Source organism: Coffea eugenioides, chromosome 4 (genome assembly GCF_003713205.1).
Source record: "Coffea eugenioides isolate CCC68of chromosome 4, Ceug_1.0, whole genome shotgun sequence".
NCBI lineage: Eukaryota > Viridiplantae > Streptophyta > Magnoliopsida > Gentianales > Rubiaceae > Coffea > Coffea eugenioides.
In genome coordinates, this window is record NC_040038.1 from 9,807,771 (window position 1) to 9,830,896 (window position 23,126).

The 23,126-nt window shown below is 44.8% G+C and overlaps 3 protein-coding genes across 3 annotated transcripts; 2 read left to right on the top strand and 1 right to left on the bottom strand.

Moving 5' to 3' along the window:
* The first annotated feature begins 758 nt into the window (after window positions 1-758).
* On the top strand, window positions 759-6,059 carry LOC113768977. Its single transcript, XM_027313472.1, has 3 exons — window positions 759-1,325; window positions 1,380-4,028; window positions 4,161-6,059. The coding sequence occupies exons 1-3, from the start codon at window positions 759-761 to the stop codon at window positions 6,057-6,059; spliced, it is 5,115 nt and encodes a 1,704-aa protein (XP_027169273.1).
* A 5,418-nt stretch (window positions 6,060-11,477) lies between these two features.
* Window positions 11,478-15,517, bottom strand: LOC113768978 (probable plastid-lipid-associated protein 8, chloroplastic). Its single transcript, XM_027313473.1, has 5 exons — window positions 15,503-15,517; window positions 14,822-15,028; window positions 14,041-14,164; window positions 13,621-13,800; window positions 11,478-11,944 (listed from the first exon to the last, which is right to left on the bottom strand). Exons 1-5 carry the CDS (start codon window positions 15,515-15,517, stop codon window positions 11,754-11,756), a joined length of 717 nt encoding a protein of 238 aa, XP_027169274.1. The 3' UTR covers window positions 11,478-11,753.
* Window positions 15,346-22,691, top strand: LOC113767562 (sialyltransferase-like protein 2). The gene is made up of 12 exons (XM_027311699.1): window positions 15,346-15,766; window positions 15,857-15,930; window positions 17,389-17,478; window positions 17,777-17,854; window positions 18,484-18,584; window positions 19,153-19,345; window positions 19,453-19,543; window positions 19,633-19,697; window positions 20,687-20,841; window positions 20,947-21,028; window positions 21,390-21,499; window positions 21,963-22,691. The coding sequence occupies exons 1-12, from the start codon at window positions 15,661-15,663 to the stop codon at window positions 22,156-22,158; spliced, it is 1,341 nt and encodes a 446-aa protein (XP_027167500.1). The 5' UTR covers window positions 15,346-15,660; the 3' UTR covers window positions 22,159-22,691.
* Window positions 22,692-23,126: the final 435 nt, after the last annotated feature.

Below are 23,126 nucleotides of genomic sequence, written 5' to 3' on the forward strand. Positions count from 1 at the left end.
ATCACATCAGGATGCTCACCTCGGCCATCCTTCATGCCCGAGGTGAACTCACCTCGTCCTTCATCAGAGCTCATCCGCGTCTCGGGCATATCCCCTAAGCTCGGCTAAATCCCTAGTCTACCGGGTAGGTGACCTCGGCACCTTCACTTCAGCTGCACGCTAATGATGTCAGGACACCTGACATCACCCGGGACCAGTGTGCTTTATCTGAAAAGCACTGTTGCACTTAATGGCTACTGCAAAGGACTCCCCGTCACCCTGTCCGGGCGGCTACAGTGTCAGAGTCAGGTCATCTGACAGGGAGCAGAGCCGTAATGGCAGGACATGGGTCCCACCGGCATAAGACCTCCGTCCTGCCCTCCACTCTCACTCTATAAATACCCCACACACTCCCAACAAGTAAGACACACTGTTCATTCTCATATACTATTATCTTTCTCGTTCTCATACTAACTTAATCGTCGGAGTGATACCAGGGGAGAAGCCCCGCCATCCACTTCGGACACGAGGATACCCCTCACTTCATCTCAGAGAGGTCTGATTTAGGTCGGTCCATCTATCCACAAAAAATCACCTCTTCAATTGGCGCCGTCTGTGGGAAAGAGACTGCTATTATCAAAATGAGATCCACGCGCTCTAGAAGCGGAAGAGTTCCCTCAACTGGGGCTGGGCAGACCTCGGGAGCCCAGCAAGAGCACATCTCTGAAGAGCCAGGGTCCCAAAGGACCCAACCCCATAATGAAGACGCCATCGCCAAGATGGCCGAGTTCGTATCAGACAACCCTAACATTTTTGAGGAGCTAGGAAGGTACCTCAAAAGACAGGGGAAAGGAAAGGCCGAGTCTTCCAAGAGAAGGCCGACGAAGTCTCCTGAAGTGCCCTCAGGAGAAGACTCCGACGAGGGGCGCCTCTCTCGGAGTACCTCCAGGCGCGTCTCCTCCAAGGCGACCTCTAAGATTGCCTCCATCTCCCGGGCATTTTCCCGAGGACTGCTAGGGAAACGCGCCGAGGATCCACCTCGGCGCCCAGGGGGCCTAGCTACTGACTACATGAGGGCTCCGCCCTTCACTGATGACATCAATGGGGAGATGGTGCCCCCAAACTTTAAGCTTCCAAATTTGCACATCTATGACGGCCGAGGTGACCCCGAGGATCACCTCCGTGCCTTCATCTCCGCATTCCGACTCTACTGCGTCCCCGACGCCGTGATCTGTCGGGCTTTCCCCATCTTCCTGCACGGGACCGCCCGGAAGTGGTTCTGGAGTTTAGAACCGGGGAGCATTTCCTCCCTGGATGAGCTGATAGACCGGTTCATCCACCGCTTTGTGTCGTCTCGACCAATAACAAAGACTTCAGCTTACCTCTTGAACCTGCAATAGGGTCAGAGCGAGTCACTTCGCTCGTACGCCCAAAGGTTCAACGAGGAGAATGTACAGATACCTGACCAGAACGAGCAGGTAACTATTGCTGCCTTCACCAACGGGTTAGTAGCAGGGATCTTTAACACCGAAATCCATCGGCAGTACCCCCGTACACTCCGGGAGCTCTGGGAAAGAGTGGACCAGGGAATCCGAAGTGAAGATGTAAATCGCATGAAGCTAGAAGCCCAAGCATCTCGTACGGGGCAAGATCCCCGGAGGAGGAAAGACACTGGCCGAGGTGAACCAGGCCCAAGTGGCACTTCAAACCAACCCCGAGACCGCCGAAGTGTCTTCGACCGGATCGTGAAAGGCAGATCGTCCACCTCGGACGCCGAGCTGACGCCCCTCAATTCGAGCCGGACCCACGTCCTGGCTGTGATGAGGCAGAATCACCTCGGCCGCAACCCCCCCGAAATTCCGGGGAGGAGAGATAAGAGGAACTCGAACCTCTACTGTGCCTACCACCGTGATGTAGGGCACGAGACTGAAGACTGCAATGACCTGAAGCGGGAAATCGAAAATTTGATCCGGCAAGGATACCTGAAGCAATTCGTCCGCAAGGATGGAGGCTTCAACCGAAGCGTATCCCACCGGGAGAACCGGGGCCCTCGCCGCGACGACCGACGGGACACGAACATGCATTGCCGTGGTCCCGAAGACCGTAGGGAGGACAAGCAGCCCCCACGCGATGGCTCACCGGGCTACGGCCCCAACATCGCCGGGGTGATCAACACCATCGCGGGAGGACCAACGGGAGGAGACAGCCAGAACTCCCGGAAGCGGACCTACCGCCAGGCCGAGATGGAGGTGGCCGAGCCGAGCTCTCGGCTGTCCGAGGTCATCACCTACGGTCCCGCTGACCCCGTTCCTGCGGCCTCCAGCAATCACGAGGCTCTTGTGATTGAAGTCCTCACCAACAACTACGTAGTCAAAAAGGTCTATGTTGACCCCGGAAGCTCGGTAGACGTCTTGTACTACCGAACTTTCGAAAGTTTGAAGCTGACCAGGGAGCAACTCACTCCTGTCAGAACTCCTCTCGTGGGATTCGGGGGACACGTCGTCCACCCGGAGGGCATGTTGACCCTGATGGTAACAATCGGGCGTCATCCACGCTGCCGAACTGTGCCTGTCAGTTTTGCGGTGGTCAAAGCAGACTCCCCCTACAATATGCTGATAGGCCGGCCCACGCTCAACGCCTTGAGAGCCGTATACTCCACCTACCACCTGAGCTTTAAATTCCCAACATCTGCGGGGGTGGCCGAGGTGAGCAGCGATGTGGGCGCCGCCCGGGAGTGCTACCTCGCCACCATTCAAGCAGCAGTCACCCCCCGACCCTCACCGAGGTCAGAGGAAAAGGGGCCAGCGGTCCTCTCCATAGACTGTATCGACCCTCAGAAGGCAGAAGAGCCCAACAGGCTGGAGCCCGGGGATGAGGTGGAACTAGTGGTCGTGGATGAAGCGAAACCTGACCAAGTGGTCCAGGTAGGGGCGGGACTCCCCCCACCCCTGAAAGAAGAAATGATCTCCCTGATCAAAGACCACCGAGACGTCTTCGCGTGGTCCGCGGATGAAGTGGTCGGAGTGCCACCCGAGCTCATGACTCACCAACTCAACGTTTACCCGCAGGCCCGACCTGTGCGACAGAAACGAAGGCACTTCGGCCCCGAACGTAGCCAAGCCATATCGGATGAGGTCGACAAGCTCTTGCCGGCCAAGATGATCCACGAGGTCCAATATCCCACCTGGCTGTCCAATCCAGTCATGGTAAAAAAGGACACCGGGGGATGGAGAATGTGTGTCGACTTCACCGACCTCAACAAGGCCTGCCCCAAAGATTGCTATCCTCTGCCAAGGATAGACGCCCTCGTCGACGCGGCGATGGGGTATGAAATCCTCTGCTTCCTAGATGCCTTCAAAGGGTATCATCAAATAGGAATGAGTGAGGAGGACCAAGAGAAAACGGCGTTCTACACCGACCGAGGTACTTATTGTTACACTACCATGCCCTTCGGGCTAAAGAACGCCGGGGCGACCTACCAAAGGCTGATCAACCGACTCTTCCAGAATCAGATCGGCCGCAATGTGGAGGCCTATGTGGATGACATCCTCGTTAAAAGCCTCGCCACTTCATCCTTTCTGTCAGACGTGAGGGAAGTCTTTGGTGTCCTGCGAGACTCGAGGATGAAGCTGAATCCCAAGAAGTGCGTCTTCGGCGTCACCTCGGGAAAATTCTTGGGGTATCTGGTTTCCCACCGGGGAATCGAGGCCAACCCCGACAAGGTGAAAGCCATTCAGGACATGTCTCCACCTCGGAACATCCGAGAAGTCCAACGGCTAAATGGACGCCTGGCCGCGCTGAATCGCTTCCTGTCCCAATCAGCTGAGAAAGCTCTGCCCTTCTTTAAGGTGCTCAAGAAGGCTGATCAGTTTGCCTGGACGGAAGAGTGCCAGGCTGCTTTCGACAAACTGAAGCAATACCTCCATCACCTACCCACTCTCGCTTCACCTCGGCCCGAGGAGAAGCTCTACCTCTACCTCTCCGCAGCCGATGAGGCCGTCAGCGCTGTTCTTATCCGGGATGAGGGCACCCAAGTGCCCGTCTACTATGTCAGCCGAGCTCTCCGCGGACCGGAGACCCGATACACTTAGGTGGAAAAACTGGTGCTGGGGCTAGTTCACGCCGCTCGGCGGCTGAAGCCCTATTTCTTGGCTCATCCCATATCCGTCCGGACCGACCAGCCTCTCCGACAGATACTGGTTCGACCCGAGGCCTCCGGGCGCCTCACTAAGTGGGCCGTCGAGTTAGGGGAGTACGACCTGTCGTATGAGCCGCGCACCGCCATAAAAGCTCAAGCCTTAGCCGACTTCTTGGCCGAGCTCACCTTCACGGAAGGTCCAGAGTCCACCTTTTCCCTTGCCGGGGTGAGCACCCCATCCCTGTGGACATTGTATGTGGATGGATCCTCTAATGGGGACGGTAGCGGAGCTGGACTTCTCCTGGAAGGACCTCAGGGAGAAGTGTGCTCTTACGCCCTCCGCTTTGGCTTCCCAGCCACCAATAATGAAGCCGAGTACGAGGCCTTAATCGCTGGATTTCAGCTGGCCCGAAGGCTCGGCGCACAACAAATCCACGTCCGCAGTGACTCCCAACTCGTCGTACGCCAAGTCCTTGGTGAGTATGAGGCCAAGGATGAGACCATGCAACGATACCTCTCCAAAGTACACCAACTCACGGCGTACTTCGAGTCCTTCGAAATCCAAAGAATACCCCGTTCCCAGAATAAGCGAGCCGACGCCTTATCCCGGCTGGCTTCTACGTCATTCTCTGACCTCAACAAAACTGTCTTAGTGGAAGTCCTGAGTGAACCAGGATACGTGGGAGAGGTGGCCTGCCCCGTGCACTCTGAAGAATCATGGATGACCCCGTTCATCCTTTTCTTGGGTCAAGGAGTCCTCCCTGAAGACCGAGCCGAGGCGAGAAAAATACAACGCAAGGCGGCTCGGTACGCTCTCCGCGATGGAGAGCTGTACAAACGTTCCTACCTCGGCCCATGGCTGAGGTGTGTCACTCCCGAGACAGGACGCCACGTCCTTCAAGAGATCCACGAGGGCTTGTGTGAAGCTCACGTCGGCCACAGAATGCTAGCCAAGAAGGCTCTGCTTCTTGGATATTTCTGGCCCTCGGTTCGACAAGACGCCCAGAACCTCGTTCTCGGCTGCCATTCCTGCCAAGTCCACGCGCCCGAGTATCACCAGCCCGCCAACTTCATGGTTCCCATCACTTCACCCTGGCCATTCGAGCAATGGGGGACAGACATCATAGGTCCTTTCCCCAGAGCCGTCGGGGGCCATACCTTCCTGGTAACCGCTGTGGATTACTTCACCAAATGGGTTGAAGCCGAGCCACTAAGGACCATCACCGGGCTGGTAATTCAAAAATTCTTTTGGAAATGCATCGTCTGCCGCTTCGGCATACCACAGGTAATCATCTCGGATAATGGGAGGCAATTTGCCGAGAACCCCTTTAAAACTTGGTGCACAAACCTTGGCATCAAACAACATTTCACTTCGGTAGGCCACCCCCAAGCCAACGGCCAAGCAGAAAACTTCAACCGAACTCTCTTGCATGGCCTCAAGACTCGACTACACCAAGCTGGAACATCTTGGGTCGAAGAACTCCCTAGTGTCCTTTGGTCTTATCGGACCACGCCGAGGTCGGCCACGCAAGAGACCCCCTTCTCTTTAACATACGGAGCCGAGGCTGTCATCCCTGCCGAGATCCTTACCCCCAGCCCTCGGCTCGCAGCCGAGGTTAACGACGAAGAAAGGCAGTTGGATCTCGACCTCGTCGATGAGCGAAGGGACCTCGCCTCAGCCCGGATAGCTTCCTACAAGAGCACAGTGGCACACTACTACAATGCCCGTGTCAGGCACCGTCGATTCCAGCCTGGAGACTTGGTTCTGAGGAAAAACTCAGTCAGCCGAGCTGAACCGCAAGGGAAACTATGCCCGAAGTGGGAAGGCCCTTACCGAGTTGTGGAGTCTGATCTCAAGGGATATTGTAAACTGAGCTACCGAGATGGCTCACTAGTGCCGAGGTCTTGGCACGCCGAGAACCTCAAAATGTATTGTGCTTGAATTTTTAATCAAGATATGACTTCGGATCTTACATTATTTTTCAACATCGGTTTCACGTTATTAAAAAATAAGGGGGGACAAGCAAGGGACGAAGTCAAAACAGACGAAGTCAAAGCAAGAAATTAAAGTGCGGAGGTGAAAAGAAATAAACTTTCATTCAACAAAGGAGCGTTACAAAAAATACAAGGCCGAGGTCGGAGTGCTACTAAGCGCTCTCCACCTCGGCCACCCCTTTAAGACCCACGAGCCTAGACCCCTGTCTCGGCTCCATTCCCCTTTTCGGCTCCCTCCTGGGCAGCCTTCTCTCCGGCCTCCTCTCCACCGGGGTGAAGCTCTTCTCCATGCTCTTCGCCGATGTTCCCTCCAGGCACTTCACCCGTCCCTTCGCCGAGGCCTACATCGGCTTCTTCTCCTCTTTCCTCCTCGAACGCTTCGTCGAGTTCAGACAGCCATTTGTTGAACTCGTTTTGAACCTCGGCCAGGTTCCTCCCGGCTCGGATGCCTTCGGCCATCCGATCGCACAGCTCCGTGGAGTCCTCGTTATAGTGAGCACTGTTCCTCAATGACTCCAAAGCCTCGGAGGGCAGATGAGCTGCGGCCTGGTCTATGGCCGAAGTGAAGCCCAGCATGAAGGATGGCCTTGTCAGCTGGCCGAGATCCCCAATGAAGGTCTCGGACCTCCGGAAATCCTCGACGGCCGAGGTCCTCGCGCTATCAAGGGATTGTTCGTGATTCTTCTTCGCCTCCTCGGCCCTCTTCTGCTCTTCCTCAAGAGCGGACCTCAGACTGTTGGTTGTGATCTCGGCCTCCTCCCCTTTAGCCTCGGCCTCCTTGAGCTGCCTCTGAAGCTCGGATTTCTCAGATTCAGACACCACCAGCTTCTTCTTCAACTTGACAATCTGATCTTGCAGCTTGCCGGTGTCCTGCTCCTCGAGCAACTCGCAGTACCGATGTGCCATCTCGGCCACAAAGGCTGTTCTGGAGGCCGTGGTCACCATAACGCTTTGGAGCATCTCGGCCGGGGTCAGCTTCCTTGTGAAGTCCAAGTCTCTTGGCAGAGTGGACTGCATCACCAGGTCTTGGGCGACCCGAGGATTCGAGCATCGGTCGTTGACCTTGAGCGACCAATCCGGACACCACTGCCCGCCGGAGTGAGACTTATCCTTCCCAGAATACACTGGGGGGCTATGGTACCGGTTCCAGAGCGAAGTCGCCGTCACCGCGTTGACCGGAGCTTTCAGCTGTTTGCTTCGGCCATGTTGAGGTGGAAGTGCCGTGGTCACCCCTAGTGGCACCCCCTCTGGTACCGAAGTGGACCCTGTGGCAGCAGCAGCCGAACTGCTCTGAGCTGCCGTGGTGGGGGTGGTCTCCTTGGCCGACGTCTTGGGAGGCTGCCCTTGTGTTTTCTTCTTGGGCGGGGGCGCCGATGTCTCGCCCGAACTCTTCCTCTTCGACCTCTTCGCCACTTCGGCACCTGAGCTCGACGTGATGATGTCGGACAATTTGGTCACTGCACAAAGAGCAAATATTATCATGTGCCTTAGCCGAAGTGAAATCAAAGCTATGAAAGAAAATTACAAGGTATCTTAAGTTTAGTGGAGGTGAAGGGAGTCTTGTCAGGAGGGATCAAAGCTCGGCTAATTCCCCCGTCAACCAGCACGGCTTCGGGGTAGTCCAGACTGTATATCCGAAGTCCCGACCCCATCAGCTTCTGGAAGTCCTCCTCCTTGGCATCCCCAGCAGAGGGATCGGCCTTCGCTTTGATTGGCCTCCACCAAAAGCCCCTGGGGAAGTCCACCTCGGACACAAAGAAGTAGTCGCGCTTCCAATTCTTGATTGAGCTGGGAGCGCCGACCACCAACTTCGGAATGGCATTGTTCCGATTGCCAACATAGAACCATCCCTTGTCTGTCCCGTGCGCCTTGAGGGTATAGCATCGGCGGAAGAGGTCGACAGACGGAGTCACCTCCTGATGTCGGCACAGCATCTCGAACCCAATAATGATGCGGATCGCATTCGGGGCGAGTTGGGTAATCCTCACGCCGAAGTGACGGAGCAGATCCCTGAAGAACCTCGACGTAGGCATCCTCAGCCCGGCCTCCAACTGTTGGACATAGATGGCCACCATGCCAATGGGGGGCTTCTCGGCTGAGTCATCCACCCCGGGCGGTGTGATCTCGTACCCCGACCGGAAAGGGTACTTGTTTATCACCTTCACGACCCTATCTCTTCCGATTCGACTTCTAAACTTCGGCATCTTGCCGAAGTCGATGTTGGATGTATCTTCGGGAGCGACAGGCTCCAGTGCGTCCTCGTCGTGTGGTATCTCGACGCCGAGTTCCTCATCATAGGCCACTTCGGAGCCACCATCGCTCATCTCGGATGACTCCAATTCGACGTCAACCTCCTCGCGGACCTCCTCGGTGGATCCTTCCCCAGAGCTCGGCATCGACCCATCAGAGCTGGACGTCGTCACTTCTATAGGATCCGGCCTCACCTCGGTTCGATAACTCGGTGTCACGGTTTCTTTGTGGGTCTTAGCTGTTTTGGCCATGGGTGAAAGATGAGGTAAGAAAGAAGAAGAATACTTACTATTGCCTACGGAGTTGGACGAAGTGGATGACCTCGGCTTTGATCTCGGCTACTAGACCGACCTCGGCTGAAAGAACTGACCTCGGCTACGCTCGTGAACTTGCAAATCTCAAATGAAAATGAAAGGTGTGAGAAGTGCAGTGAGGGGGCCCCCCTATTTATAAGGGTTTGGGCGGAATATGAAGAGGCGGCAAGAATGCGAAAGGACGGCCACGTTCGAACTCAGAACGTCGTGCCTCCCTCTCTCCTCATTAATGCCCCGTCCTTTCGGCTGACACCCTGCACGAAACGTCCCACTACTTCATGACGCGACGGTTACCAGTGACCACGTCCCTTCAACTGACACGCCCACGTGTCACGTCCCCGCATCTTCCGGGGCAGTTTCGGGACTCCGACTTTCTACGACTTCGACACAAGGAAGCCTCGGAACCCCCCTAGCCCGGAGCTCCCGAGGCTTGGGGGGCTTATTGAGGAGGCTCACCTCGGCCATCCCGCATGCCCGAGGTGAACTCACCTCGTCCCTCATCAGAGCTCGTCCGCGTCTCGGGGTTATCCCTTAAGCCCGGCCGGATCCCTAGTCTACCGTGCAGGTGACCTCGGCACCTCCACCTCAGCTGCACGCTGATGATGTCAAGCCACCTGACATCACCTGGGACCAGTGCTTTATCTGAAAAGCACTGGAGGCACTTAATGGCACCTGCACCATACTCTCCGCCATCATACCCAGAAGGCTACAGTGTCAGAGCCAGGCCGCCTGACAGGGAGCAGAGCCGTAATGGCAGGACATGGGTCCCACCGGCATAAGACCTCCGTCCTGCCCTCCACTCTCGTTCTATAAATACCCCACACACTCCCAACAAGTAAGCACACTGTTCATTCTCATATACTATTATCTTTCTCGTTCTCATACTAACTTAATCGTCGGAGTGATACCAGGGGAGAAGCCCCGCCATCCACTTCGGACACGAGGATACCCCTCACTTCATCTCAGAGAGGTCTGATTTAGGTCGGTCCATCTATCCACCAAAAATCACCTCTTCACCTTCTGCTTTTCCGCTTCTTAAATCCACCTCTACCCTGTTAGAAAAAAATAATTTAAAACAAAAAAAAATAGTGGAATCAACTTAATTCTAACAAAAATATCTAGAGGACATTAAATTACATCAACTGAATGTACTCATGTACAGTTAATGAAACTCAAATCGGCGATAGGAACAAAATAGATTGTCATCAATCACAATATGTTTACCAACGAAACATTAGCTACAAGCGGCGTTGTCCAATTTGCCGACTTGTCGAAGGTGGTACAACTTTGAAAGCTACACGCCATGCTCTAGTGCATTGTATTGTGTTCTCTTCTGTTGGTACAAGACCAAATTCAGCGACCAATCCTGATGAATAATTGGATCTCAACTAACGCTCATAAAGTAATCTTTGGCTTAATCCCAAATTAGTTTGATCAAGATGATAAAACTTTGATTCATGACATTCGCATATGTTTAGCATACAGTGGCTCTGTTATTGTAAATTGGGTTTCAAGGGGTGCAAATGAAGTCCCTCATGAATTCATGACTCTTTATGCCAAATCTTCTGATTTTGTTGAATCCCTTTAGAATTCCTTCCCTACTTTTATCAATCATTTGCTATTGGACGATTTCCTGGTAATGAAAATTCTCTTTTTATCAAAAAAAAAAAAAGAAAGGATGATCATCAGGGAATACTATAGAGGTGCATATCTTATTACATTGATTTAGTAGATCAGGGTTTTCTCAAAGACTTGAAAATTTTATTGATATATACATATGAAAATCAAAGAAGACATTCATTTTTCAATGGCAAAAGTACATATTATATGGGAGAGGAAAAAATATCTGTAAAGAGTTTGACTGATTGATTTGGATATTATGAGTTAGGGTTAGGGACCATACCTTGTTGTGGGCAGGTGAAGAACCTATTCGACCCCGGAGGAGGGAGGAGGAATTAATATGTCTGGATGGGACTGTTATCGAGAGCTTTCAGTCCTTTAGGGAGGGACAAATGGGGTAGTAAAGCCATCTCTGGACCACCCAATTTCGTGGCATTAAGGCGTGGAACAAACATGCCAAGTTTTTGCTTCTACTCCTTGCTACTTATAAAACCAATCAGGAGAATGGCCCAGAGGCTTTTCTAACAAGCTTTTTACGTTGGATATTCCTTTGATTTTTTTTTTTTTATATATATACATATTCTTTTAAGACTTGATCTAGGTTATCATTCACCTGGCTGGAGTAAGAAAAAGAAAAACAACCCCCCAATGTTCCGGTTTAGCGAATGGGCAAAAGCCATGTAACGTTTTGTTAAATGACCATAAGCAAAGGATGCAAGAGTAATGAGAGTTTGAGTTCAAGTTACCTTTTCATCCCAAGAGAAATCAAACTTTTGTCAATCCACATCAATTGATCCTAACAGGATCAGTAGTTGCCTCGTCAGAAGGAAGATTAGTTTCCAGATTATTTTGCAAGCTTTACCTTCGAGGTGTTAAAAGAAGTAATCTCAATATGTCAAGATACTTCCTATGCAGTTTGACACAAATTGATCGTTCAAGGAGGTAACCTCAGATGTACAAGAGAACAAACAGCATTTTAGCCCATGCTCAATGATCTATTCATTATGAAGACTATTCCACATCACTTGTCAAACAAAGAACTGGATTACTGACAGATTTCTGTGTCCTTTTTTTTTTACCTTAGCAAAACATCAGGGACAGCCAAAAGATCACCATACCTCTCAACGGAGTGTCCAAATCCTGTTATGCACATCTTAAGGACACTAATAGTCGATCCTGGCTTAATGAACGCTGTCTTTCCGCAGAGATTCCCTACCTTTGATCAGGTAAGATATACTCAATTTTCTGGTTAGGCTGCATCCAGTTTAGAATTTTGTTACAACACATACATTATTATTTTGTTGAATCAAGTAAAAAGTTCTTCAGTACAATAGTAGCTCGAAAACATATCTGCTACTTGCTTGTTCTTTACTTTCTAGGTGAATCAACTTCATCATTTGTGTGGGGTCCACAACGTCAAAGTACTAATTTACAGCAAGTTGATTGTTTTGTTGTGGTTATTTGCGTCTTTGGAAGACAAATAGAGAACCCCTAGAGCCTTTTCCCAACCTAATCTTCTCATCTATGTATGTGATTTCTAGCTTTACCTCACTCTGACCACCATACCGAAACTCTAGTCCTCCAAACTTAAGTTCAGGTGCATCAAATACCACTTGTATCCACTTTTCATCCAGGACATTGAGTTTCCCTGCATATGAGACGAAAATTTAGTTGGATAAATGGATGGATTGCAAAGCAGCATAGAAAGAGGAGCAGCCTAACAAGTGCAGTCAGTTATAACTAGTAATAAATCCCATTGTCATTTACTAGCACCAACAAAAAGCTTAATCGTTGTTAACTACTGAATGACATGGCAGTTTCCTTAGTACAGATGATAATGTTAAGCATCTTTGGAAAAGAAAAGCTAAAATGACAAAGAGGTGCAATCCTGCAACTGCCACCTGGGGTCCATGAATAATCTTTCTTTGTTTTGGGATGGGCTGGGGGCGGGAATACAGGATGGGGACAGACAAAATACCATCTACAATGCCCCATAAAGGTGCAAACTGGAGCTAAGAGCCAAATTTTCTTCAACTGTTACAAGCACAGGCTCGAGTCAATACATCTCTGGCTTAAGAAAGCCTGTCTCAACCATAAAAATGCACAAAATTGTAAGCTTAGTCGGATGCCAAGTTTAGGTGCAAGCATCATCTACACCTCTTATTCACAGGCTTGAGTCACTATATCTCTGACTTCAGCAAGCCTGTCTCAAGCATACTTTTACACAGGATTTTTAGCTTATTCGGATGCCAAGTTTATGTGCAGTTATCATCTACACCTGTTAGTGACAAAAAAAATTTTTAAAATCAACTTGGCTGCAGAAGAAATTGGAGCTTATATGTAACAATGGAGTAGGTCTAAGTTGTAATTGACCTTAGACTATGAGCATCCCTTTTTACTTGTTTAGCATATATGCATCACACATTCACCAGAATTTTCTGTTCCATCCATTTTCTGATTATATTAATGTGCATTAATCAATTCCTGCAATTCAAATTTGCCACTGCACTGGCTGAGGCATGACAGGACTGCAGAAACAGGATGCTAACTTCTGCCTGGCAGTTGGGGGTGGAAGGGTGTGGGGAGGGGTAGGAAAATTGAAAAAAAAAAAAAGAAAAAAGAAATCCAATTCCTCGACAACAGAAGTACACTTAAACACTATTAGGGGCTAATATTGGAAAATTTGGACATAATGTAATATTTAAAGTAGTGTAACGGCTGTAGTAAGAACACAATATAAAGGTGATATGGGAACCAATATTAGGAAGCACTACTATACCACCAGCTTAAAAGCAACAAGAAGCAAGCTTCCTAGAATAGTAAGTCATGCGAATTGTTAAATGCCACAAAAATATATCCTAGGTATCTAACGTGGGCCAGGTTATGTATATTCTCCACATCCTAGCAGTCTTTAAGGTACTTTCTCAAACAACTATATCGCTCTTATCCTGCGATTTCGCATAAAACCAGCTCAAATATTGTAATTACCCAACCAATGAGCCTCAACTATGACTCAAAAGCTTAAATTCAAGTTTATGACAGTGGTGCATTTCTGTGTCTGTATAGGCCTTTTAAACAACCATCAAAAATTCATGGCAAGGGTGTCCTATCATACAACTTGAAACGTAATAGTAGAAGCTTCACTCTAAATGCATGTGAAACTGAGCATGAACACAACATTGCAATGACTGAATGTAACATGCTCAAGAATGTTAAAATACTTCTTCGGAAGAAACCCTGTATAAAGATCCAATAAAAAAGTTTCCAGAGTTAGCACAGATAAGGAGGAAGACACAAAATTGAAGAGTAAACCAAGTTTATTACCTTCTAAAGAGACCCCCCCGTCAACAAGCCCTAGAAGTGAGAAGGACACTTTGTTTCTCACTATATCAGGAGCTTCAACAACCTGAATCATTTCTTTTGTTTTGAAGAATAAGCGGCCAATTGCACTCCTATAGCCTCCTCCTGGTGATGTAGGGTTCGAACAATACACAACATTCCACTCTGCAAAGAACTTGGCTCATTATTTGCACATTCAAATGTTACATTCTTAATCAGAAAATATCAAAATTAAATTCTTTTTGCTTATTTATTTTCCTACTGCTACAATAATAATAGTAAAATATGCATCAGAATCCAAACCAACTAAATGGACAAGTGGCACCTGTAAATGCATGAATACCATACAACAGAGGACATACATCAGCTGTTCGTACAAATAACACATCAACAAGGATCATTTACCTCCGAAAATAAGAGGGCATTTTACTGGCTCATCCACACAATACTGCTGCAAATCACGCGCTACTTCAGCAACTTTATCATGCTCATTCCTCGTCAGCAATACACCCCTGTCTGTTTGCATAACCTATCATGTAATAAGACTTGTATTGACCTCATAATGAGCAACTGCAGAATGTTTAATTGTAGTAAACAGAGGAAAATAGTTCTGTCACAAAAACACTGATATCGATATTCATTCAAATATCCACCATGCATAATACACTTTAATTCTTATTTGATTAAAATCAATCAAATACAAGACAATGAACTTTTAGTAGCATTCAAAAAAAAATTTTCCTGCACTAAACTAATCTAAAATTCTAATAGAACCATTAGTCTTATATTCAACCCTGGATCTAAAAATTCAATCTTGCGCAAGACTGTGCTAATCCTGAAGTGAATTTAGGTAAGTTTCCAAAATAAAGAATTTTTTTTAAAGCGATACATTTCCATTTCCTTCTTCCTTTTCTTCTTTTTTCCTCTTCTTATTCCCCATCCTTGAGATTGAAGTATTAAACCATCTTTGACAAATTCATAATCCATATATTCATACAACTACCTAAAGAAAATGACCATACGCTATAAAATCTCCAAGCAGTGGCCAAAACTCAATTAACCAAATCAACTCTGCAAATTATTGAGCAAAAAAGAAAGAAAAAACAAATACAGCCCAAGAATGCCAATTCATCCTTTAAACTAAGACAAAGAAATTGAATAAATTATACACTATCATAGCACAAACCTTGGAAAGAATGGAGGCCACAAGGTCATCTGGCTTGGCTGATGACAAAGGCGCTGCAGTTGACAAAGAAGCGTGAATGCGACCAGCGCCTCTCTGGTACAACGGCAAAACCTTCAAACTTTTATTTGATCGGACGAGCTGCAGCCGGGGAGCTCTGATGACAGCAGCAGAAGCAGGCGTCAAAGCACAAGCAGTTTGAACCTTATTCTATATATTTTGTCGATATTTTTCACTTCTTTTTCCCATGTTATTCTTCTAGTGGTCGAATGGAGTGAAGCAAATCAGGAACGGGGCCCACTTGAAATCCGTTTTGTGGATGTGATGGTGCCACGTCGGCTGGCAATGTTCCATTTTATTAAATTTTTTTTTTGGGATGTTCGGTCCGCTTTTGGACCTAAAATTTAATTTTCTAGTAGGGAAAAGAAAAAGGCCAAAAAAAAAAAACCAAAATATAGACCAAGTGGTTTTAGCTCACTCCTTCAAGGACCCATGCTGAGAAGCGCTTTGTAGCTAACACTCGCTTACACGCTTCTTCTCTTAAGTCCGAATTCTTCTCGACCGATCTCTCCCCCTTGAGATCTACTGCGTTTCTCTGCTCCCTGGGGAACTCAGACTTCAATCCCTCGGCTTCTTTCCTCAGCTGTCTGTGCTGGGTCACAGCACCACCGCCGGCAACTAAACGGCTGCAGGACTCATCTGAACTTCCGTCAGTGCTAATGCTCTCTTTAGTTATAAATTCATACGCACGTCTCCACAGATCAATACATACGTGTTGTGTATATAGACAGAAGGATAGGAAATATCGAAAAGAACAGTGAAATTAGGGCTAGTGAACTGTGATGAAGCTGTTAAGATTTGCGTTTGCTATAGCTTTAGCTTCTGGATTGGCGGCTATTCTTATCTACTTCAATGGCCTTATCTACATCAATGGCGTCTCCTTCCAAAGTACTCAATGAATGATCCTCTCTGTGGTTCGCTTTCTTAATTTATGTTTTTTAATTGGTGATTAATTTCTGTGTAAATGGATGGATACAGATGCTGCAATTCATCTGTCGGACAAGGATGTGGAGGCTTTACGCAATTTGCGAACTACATTCCAGAAATGTGTGGTTAGTTCTTCTTCTTCTTTTTTAATTAAAAGTTCTAGGAACGCAAGTTTACTCAGTCTATTAGGCTGTTAGCTTCTTATTTGATAAAGTCTTATTTTTTATTTTTAAAATTTTCGTGTTTTTCGTCCTTCTTTTTGTGTTTTTGTGGGGAGTGTTGTTAAATTCTATTTGGCTGGGATATAAAGACTAAATTTCTGGGAACTGGAATCGACCATGGCAAATAATGGTCTTGGCTTGTGGAAAAAGCTTAAATAGGAAACAGGAAGAAACTTTGATGCTGCAGTCGTATTCTATTGTTGTTGGGAGATTTTGTTGTGTTTTCTATGATTTATGAGTTGAAGTAGTAGAGCTTATCATGTGTATGAACATGCATTTGTGTATACAGAAGTATACATCTACATAGTAATTGCATATCTACCATTGCTTGAGTGAGAATTTTGTCAGTCTTTTTTGGATTTCCAAGTTGATTTTGTTTTTCAATTGTACACAATGTGTATCTTTCTTGTTCTTTGATTTCATGCTCTGATATGTCTGTTGTTTGGTCATTGATTTTATGCTTCAATATAGATTTTTTGTTCCTTAATTTCACACTTTGTAGCTTTTGGTCATTGATCAAGTGATTTGCATTTTCTCAACATACACCATGAGCATCTTTGTTGTTCTTTAGCTCAATGCCTTTTAATTTCCGTAGCTTTAATATTTGGCCTGTGGTCAATGTATACTGATGATATTTTCATGAGTTATTACATCTTTTAAGCTTTTGTGGACATGAAATACTCGAACCTGTCCTAAGTTTCTCAGAGTTTAAGTTTGAATGCATAAGTAACTGATATTGTATCCTATGTAGAAAAACTATGTTCCTAGGATCAGGGGAGAAGTAAATATTGCCAAATATGGTTAAAAAACACATAATGGAAATGTTTTATTGTAGAATAAAAAGATGGTCTTGAAAAAGATAGTGTGTAATGATCCAGAAATGGATAAAACCAGATAAGTTAGAAAAATATCTTTAATTGAAATGGTATATGCATGATTTAAATCTGAAAAGATCTGCTTGGAAAATTTCATCAGTATAACCAACTCTGAAAAAAGCCTGGCTTGTGGTGCCAATCTCTCATTGTTTTTGACAGATTTAAAATTTGGTAGATAGGATCTACATATATAAATACACACACACACATGCATATATATATATATGTATGTATGTATGTGTATATATGTATGTATGTATGTATATGTATGTGTGTGTGTGTGTATACTCCCAGATCCACGTGGTGTTGATGTAAGATCATGGTTGGATATCCATTGTTTTTTGGGTTTTCTAAACTTGAGTTAGCAATTTTTGCCCTTATGTTTCTGTGGAGAACTTGGAAAATGCCTAAAATATGCTTTCTTGCTATCTTCTAACTATCAAATAATGCCTCTTCGATTTACTCATCAGACTAATTGTCCATGCAGAGTGCTAATGGATTAGGATTAGAAGCTCTCAGTGGCAGGGGTTACTGTGATGTTACACTAAGATTTCCTAGTGACACTCTTCCCAAATGGGTAGGTCCCTTCATTTTGCTAACAATTGTCTATCTTTCGTCCGATCCTTGGATATTTTCAGTGCATGGTCTCTTCGGAGTTCAGCTATACTGTAACTGAAAAAGTTTTGACAGTGACAAGACAGCTCCATGATCCTATCTTAAGGGCACTAAATTTTTTATAAGACCTCGACGAGATAGTTTTGTATTTGTATATACGGAAACAGTGCCTACTGCAGAAAGAACGGAAACTGAATTTGTTGTAGTTTGATATGCTATCTTGGTAGCTAATTTTGGCTTTTTGATGGATAATTGAACAGAAAGATCCAAAAACAGGGGAACTTGAAGGCTTGTCATTTGAGTTTAATTTATGTGAAGCTGTGGCTACATGGGAACAGGTCAGTATTTATGCGTAATTGTCTGTGATTCATTTTTCTGTGTTGTTTCTCAGATACAAGCTTTGAAATCATTATAGAGTCCTTTCAGAACATGCACAATTAATCACTTACGGAGATATGTCACGGGGAAAAGGTCAAGATGAGCATATGACTGTAATACTTTACAAGCGACAACTGGAAGAGTGCACAAAACCCTCTTAAGTTACTTTTAACTGGCGAGAATTCCTACAATTCTATAAAACGTTGATGCAGTACAACATGGAAAAGGAACATAACATGCAGATAAAAAACTAGCCCATCTCAGTGTTCTTGAAGATAGTCAACTCTTACCCAAAAGTTACACTAAATTTTCTGTTTTCTTTAGTTATAGGACTAGTCACAACTGCATGAAAATCATATTGGGAGCATTCGGCTTATAATTTCTTCAGCTTTTGAACCATTAAGATTGTTACTCACCATTATTTTCCAAGTGTATCAATTAACTCCTTTAGCTTAAAAGTCAATTTTTTTTTCCTATGTTCTTTGGCTTATCCTTGTCAAGTTGACCTAAAAGATGTTTTATTTAGATTGTTTGGAGTGCTATTTATGTGCTACCATTTATTTGTTATTTAGTGAGATGACTTGCTCAGGTTAGGAACAGCAGCACAATACTTACGAGAGAGTTCATTGATGCTTTACCGAATGGATGGAAGGAGTATGCCTGGCGGAGGATCAACAAAGGAATTCTTTTGTAAGTATCTTTAGATTATCGAACTTATAGAAGGATAACCAGCAAGTCAAGGAAAGAAATATGGTGATTAGACATGGATATCAATCTAAAGTGGTGTTGCTGTTCTTCAATGTTGTAGCAATTGTAATATGTCATTAGGAATGAAAATGAGTGGTGTAGATATATGTATTATTGAGTGTGCATGGATGTAAAACTACCTTCAAGCAATTAATTTGATTTAGCAATAAAAAACATTTATAGTTGCATCAATAGCATGAAATTATTCTGATCTTCCCTTGGAACTTCATAAGATGCTTGTATTCTGTTCTCTCCAGTAATGCTTGTAAAATCTGTTAAAGGATCATACTTTCCCGGTTCTTTCTTACCTAACAAGATATAAGTTTAGCGAATCTCTAACCTTTGGAATGGAACAATTAGAAATTAATAGGAAGGTTAGATCATGATGGAAAACTTCAAGTTCCTCTGCAAGTGCTTATTCAACATTATATACCTTGTCGTATGGGTAAATAATGCTTTTTGTGTTATGCTGGTCATGTAAACTCCAATTTCTTCATGTCTTCTGTCACAGAAATCAATGTGCAAATAGAACACTCTGTGGGGAGAAACTTTCTTTGGTGCTTCCTGAAAGACCGCCCTATTTGCCAAGGCAGTTTGGCAGCTGTGCTGTCATTGGTAATTCTGGAGATCTATTGAAGACCAAATTTGGCAAGGAAATCGATGGTTATGATGCTGTTGTCAGGGAGAATGGAGCCCCAATCCAGGTTTGTACAGCTACCTTGTGGATTTTATCCACTTTTGTTGGTATTTTTGTGTTGTCAACTGGTTAATAAAGTGCTAGCTAATACATTCTATTGTTGTTGATCTGCAGAACTTTACAGAATATGTGGGTACAAAAAGTACATTTCGTCTTCTGAATAGAGGATCTGCCAAAGCCCTTGATAAAGTCGCAGAATTATATGGTATTTACTTTGTTCTGCTCTCTGCACGGGCCTTTTTGTTTTTTTTTCCCTCTGCTATTTGCAACTAACTAAAGATTTTGACCATGCAGAGAGAGGAAAGGAGGTTCTCATAATCAAAACAACGATACATGACATCATGAACAAAATGATTCGGGTTTGTACATTTTCTCTTTCAATTAAAACAACTTCTGGTTTGACTTTCTAATATAAATAACATTGGAGTTGTCATCTGTGGAGGTGGATTTGGATGGAGGAATGCTGTTTATCTTTTAAACTTTAGGGGTCTGATGTCACATGAGGAATAATTTATGTATGGGACAAATGGCATGCGATTGTGATGTGACTAATTATATTTAAGTGTATGTGTGGGACTAATGCATGTGACTGATTAATAAATACACTTTGAGTAAAGGTGCTGTTCTTGTTATGAGAACTAATAAGCTTGAGAATAACGATGGCAGCTGTGCTACCTAAAAGAAGACGAATGTCAAGTTCTTCAATTATGAGAATCTTGACAATGATGGTATTGACTACCAATTGTTTGTTGAAGTGGTTTATATCTTAAAAGGACTCAGGTTTTCTGAGGAAGTAACCTTCTGAAAGATGCCCTAGAAAATGATAAAGCTATTTGACATTATGGATTTGATGTTTTGCCCTCTGGAAATTTTTTATGATTGGAATATGTTTGATATCATGACTGTAAAGTTAAAGTGTCTTTAAGATGCCAATCTTACAGATTATAAAGAACAGTGAAAGTCACACAACGAGATGTTTGTGTACATTAATTTCTGCATTTGTACAAGGTGGATGAATGGATTGCATTTTTAATTTCTCTTATCTAATTTTGCATTTTTAAATGGAATAATTCTTTTAAGGAGAGGGATACGAATGGAAAGGCTAGTTTTCACATATGATCAATTAACTTTTGATAATATAATTGTCCATTTTCATGTTTATTTTGTTGGAATCCTCTTTCGCTGGTCCTTTTTTTTTCTTGGAACCTATCCTTCCAAATTCATATCATGTTAACAACTTGCTTGATGAGAAAAGTATAGCAGTCAATAACTTGACGTCATGGACTTTGCCCCTTGTCCTGTTACGCCCTAATATGCTCTCAGTTTTTTCGGTTTTTGTGATCTATAGGAAGTTCCAATTCTCAACCCAATATATCTCATGTTGGGTGCATCCTTTGGTTCAGCAGCAAAAGGTACAGGGCTGAAGGCACTCGAATTTGCACTCTCCATCTGTGATAGTGTAGACATGTATGGTTTTACTGTTGATCCTGGCTATAAAGAGTGGTATGTTGTGACTGAGACACTTGTAAGAGTGGAATTTGGTAGTTCATTGATTTTTAACAATCGTAAGATAGTATTAACTCATGAGTATATCAAACTTCATTTTAGGACGCGATATTTCTCCGAGTCTCGACAAGGTCATACTCCTCTCCAGGGCAGGGCTTATTACCAAATGATGGAATGTCTGGGAGTAAGTCTATAGATTCTTTATCTTTCTAAATTCGAGTTCTTTTCCCTCCAAGTAAAGAATTGCCTTAAGACAATCAAACTGATTTGAGATATGTTTTAATTTTCAAGCTTTTGCAATATAGACTTCATATATGTATCATATGTAGTTATTCTGTTTACCTTTGCCAATAGTGTGTGGTCTGTGAATTAAAATGCGTGAATGCCAAACAACACTGGGCAAAGTGAATCATTCTCCAGGGAAAACTGCTTGCTTGGAAGATGAACATGATTACCAGAATCATATCTATCACTTTGTCATGCTTTAATGTGTGTTTCTCGAGGATATTCCTTTGTTGATCACTTCCATTTTTTTTTTATGTAAGCTTATCAGAATTCATTCACCAATGCGTGCCGATCCTAATCGTGCTGTGAAGTGGGTACCAGACCGTAGATTAATACTTGCTGCCAGAATTGCATCAGAGAAACTATTGAGGTAACCTAACTTTCAGTTGTTTCCTTCTCTTTATCATCTCTATGGTTAGTTTTTGCAGTTGAACCTTTTCTTCTATCTTTCATAGTTTTAGGACTTGTTGGAAGAAAATGATGGAAGGCATCAGCATTTTTCTTGTTAAATGGCTCTCTACGGGCCTTTTGCTATTTGTCTGACAAGGTCTGTGCTAATACTTTCAATATACTAGGGGTGCTGACAACGGAAAGTTTGTTACTGGTTTAGGGCGTATGCTCTGTATTATGTGCCAAGGATCCTTATTATATTTCCCTTCTTTCACCATTTTCTCTAGTTACATTAGGTTTAATGCTATCAACCATGGAACTCAGTTGGATCTCTTTGAATGCCTATACCCTCTTGTTTCTCTACTTCTTTCATTACAAATCAAATGCTTTCAAACTAGTTATTGCAGCAGTTCTGTAATTCAGCATATTGCTCATGTGAATAGGAGGGTTGGGGCAGGATCTGGAGATCCACTCTCTGGGTGTTCCATTATCAAGAAGCAATCATCAAGAAAGGCTACAAGGGATTTGAGCATAAGAAGTGCAGTAATTGAGCATCAAAAATATGCAAAAGCTACCACTATGTATCCTTTGGAACATAATCCAGGACATGGTCTGCTTTGCACAGTTCCAAGAGATTGAGTTCATTGGTTGACTTCTGCGTATCAGGCTTTGACAACGCTGCATGAGATTTGGATGGTCGGGAAAATGAACTACCTGTTCTTTTACAGGCTGCAGAAGTGAAACTGCCATGTTCACTTATTTTTCATGGCACTCTCCCACTACCGCTAGTTGATAATGCAGATCATTTTGGTCAGTGAAATGCAGATTGTTTTGCTGTGGAGAGAATTTCGATGATTAGAGGGAAGGATATGATGAACGTTGGTGGCTACTGCTTCAGTTTTGGCGCTTGATTTCTGTTGCACTGGTTGTTACAGGTTTGATACTTGTACCCTTATTCGTCCATTGTTTCCTTAGCATAGCCGGTTCATTGCAACTAATACGAACAGCCTGACGTGTAAAACTCACACTTACGCCTGACATGTAAAACTCACACTTACGGATGTCACAGTACTATCTTAAATGTACACTGCCCTTAGTTCCCGATGTGGATTTTTATTTTGTTGGATTGGTCAAAGGTTGAATGTTTAATTACTGCCTTGGGATTTTAGTTTCATGGATTAGATCTCACCTTCCCCTTTGATCAAATTGAAGGCAAATTATAGGCTCTCACTCGACGCTATCTGATTCAATCGGATTACAAAGGGGGGAGTTACTTACTTGCCAATGGATTTGCTTGTAGCTGTCAAAGCAATGAACACTTGAAAATGTAGTCCAAAGCAATTGTACGAGCACACAGCAAAATATTATTGATTCTAGAGCAAGTTTGCTACTTCTCTGGGGGGAAAAATAAACCATAAAGGGCCTAAACCAATACCACCTGGCTGAAACTGCAGGGATTATCAGCGACTGGGAAAATCTTGTTGGTGCTTCAATTGAACATACAAGAATTAGAACTTTAACGTGACTTGATGGAATCAAATTTCTACTCGAACTCAGCTACTTTGTACATTTCTTTTCCTACGCGGTTATGCTTATAAGCCCTTGTA

Bases quoted from the DNA above. Each gene is read 5' to 3' on its own strand.
- LOC113768977 (XM_027313472.1), top strand. From the start codon at position 759: ATGGCCGAGTTCGTATCAGACAACCCTAACATTTTTGAGGAGCTAGGA. The intron at 1,326-1,379 runs GTGTCGTCTCGA...AACCTGCAATAG, and splicing joins ACCGGTTCATCCACCGCTTT to GGTCAGAGCGAGTCACTTCG. The intron at 4,029-4,160 runs GTCAGCCGAGCT...CGGACCGACCAG, and splicing joins CCCAAGTGCCCGTCTACTAT to CCTCTCCGACAGATACTGGT.
- LOC113768978 (XM_027313473.1), bottom strand. The intron at 14,165-14,821 runs GTTTGTGCTATG...ATTACATGATAG, and splicing joins TGGCCTCCATTCTTTCCAAG to GTTATGCAAACAGACAGGGG. The intron at 13,801-14,040 runs GTAAATGATCCT...AGTTCTTTGCAG, and splicing joins ATGCCCTCTTATTTTCGGAG to AGTGGAATGTTGTGTATTGT.
- LOC113767562 (XM_027311699.1), top strand. From the start codon at position 15,661: ATGAAGCTGTTAAGATTTGCGTTTGCTATAGCTTTAGCTTCTGGATTG. The intron at 21,029-21,389 runs GTAAGTCTATAG...TTTTTATGTAAG, and splicing joins AAATGATGGAATGTCTGGGA to CTTATCAGAATTCATTCACC. The intron at 21,500-21,962 runs GTAACCTAACTT...TCATGTGAATAG, and splicing joins GCATCAGAGAAACTATTGAG to GAGGGTTGGGGCAGGATCTG.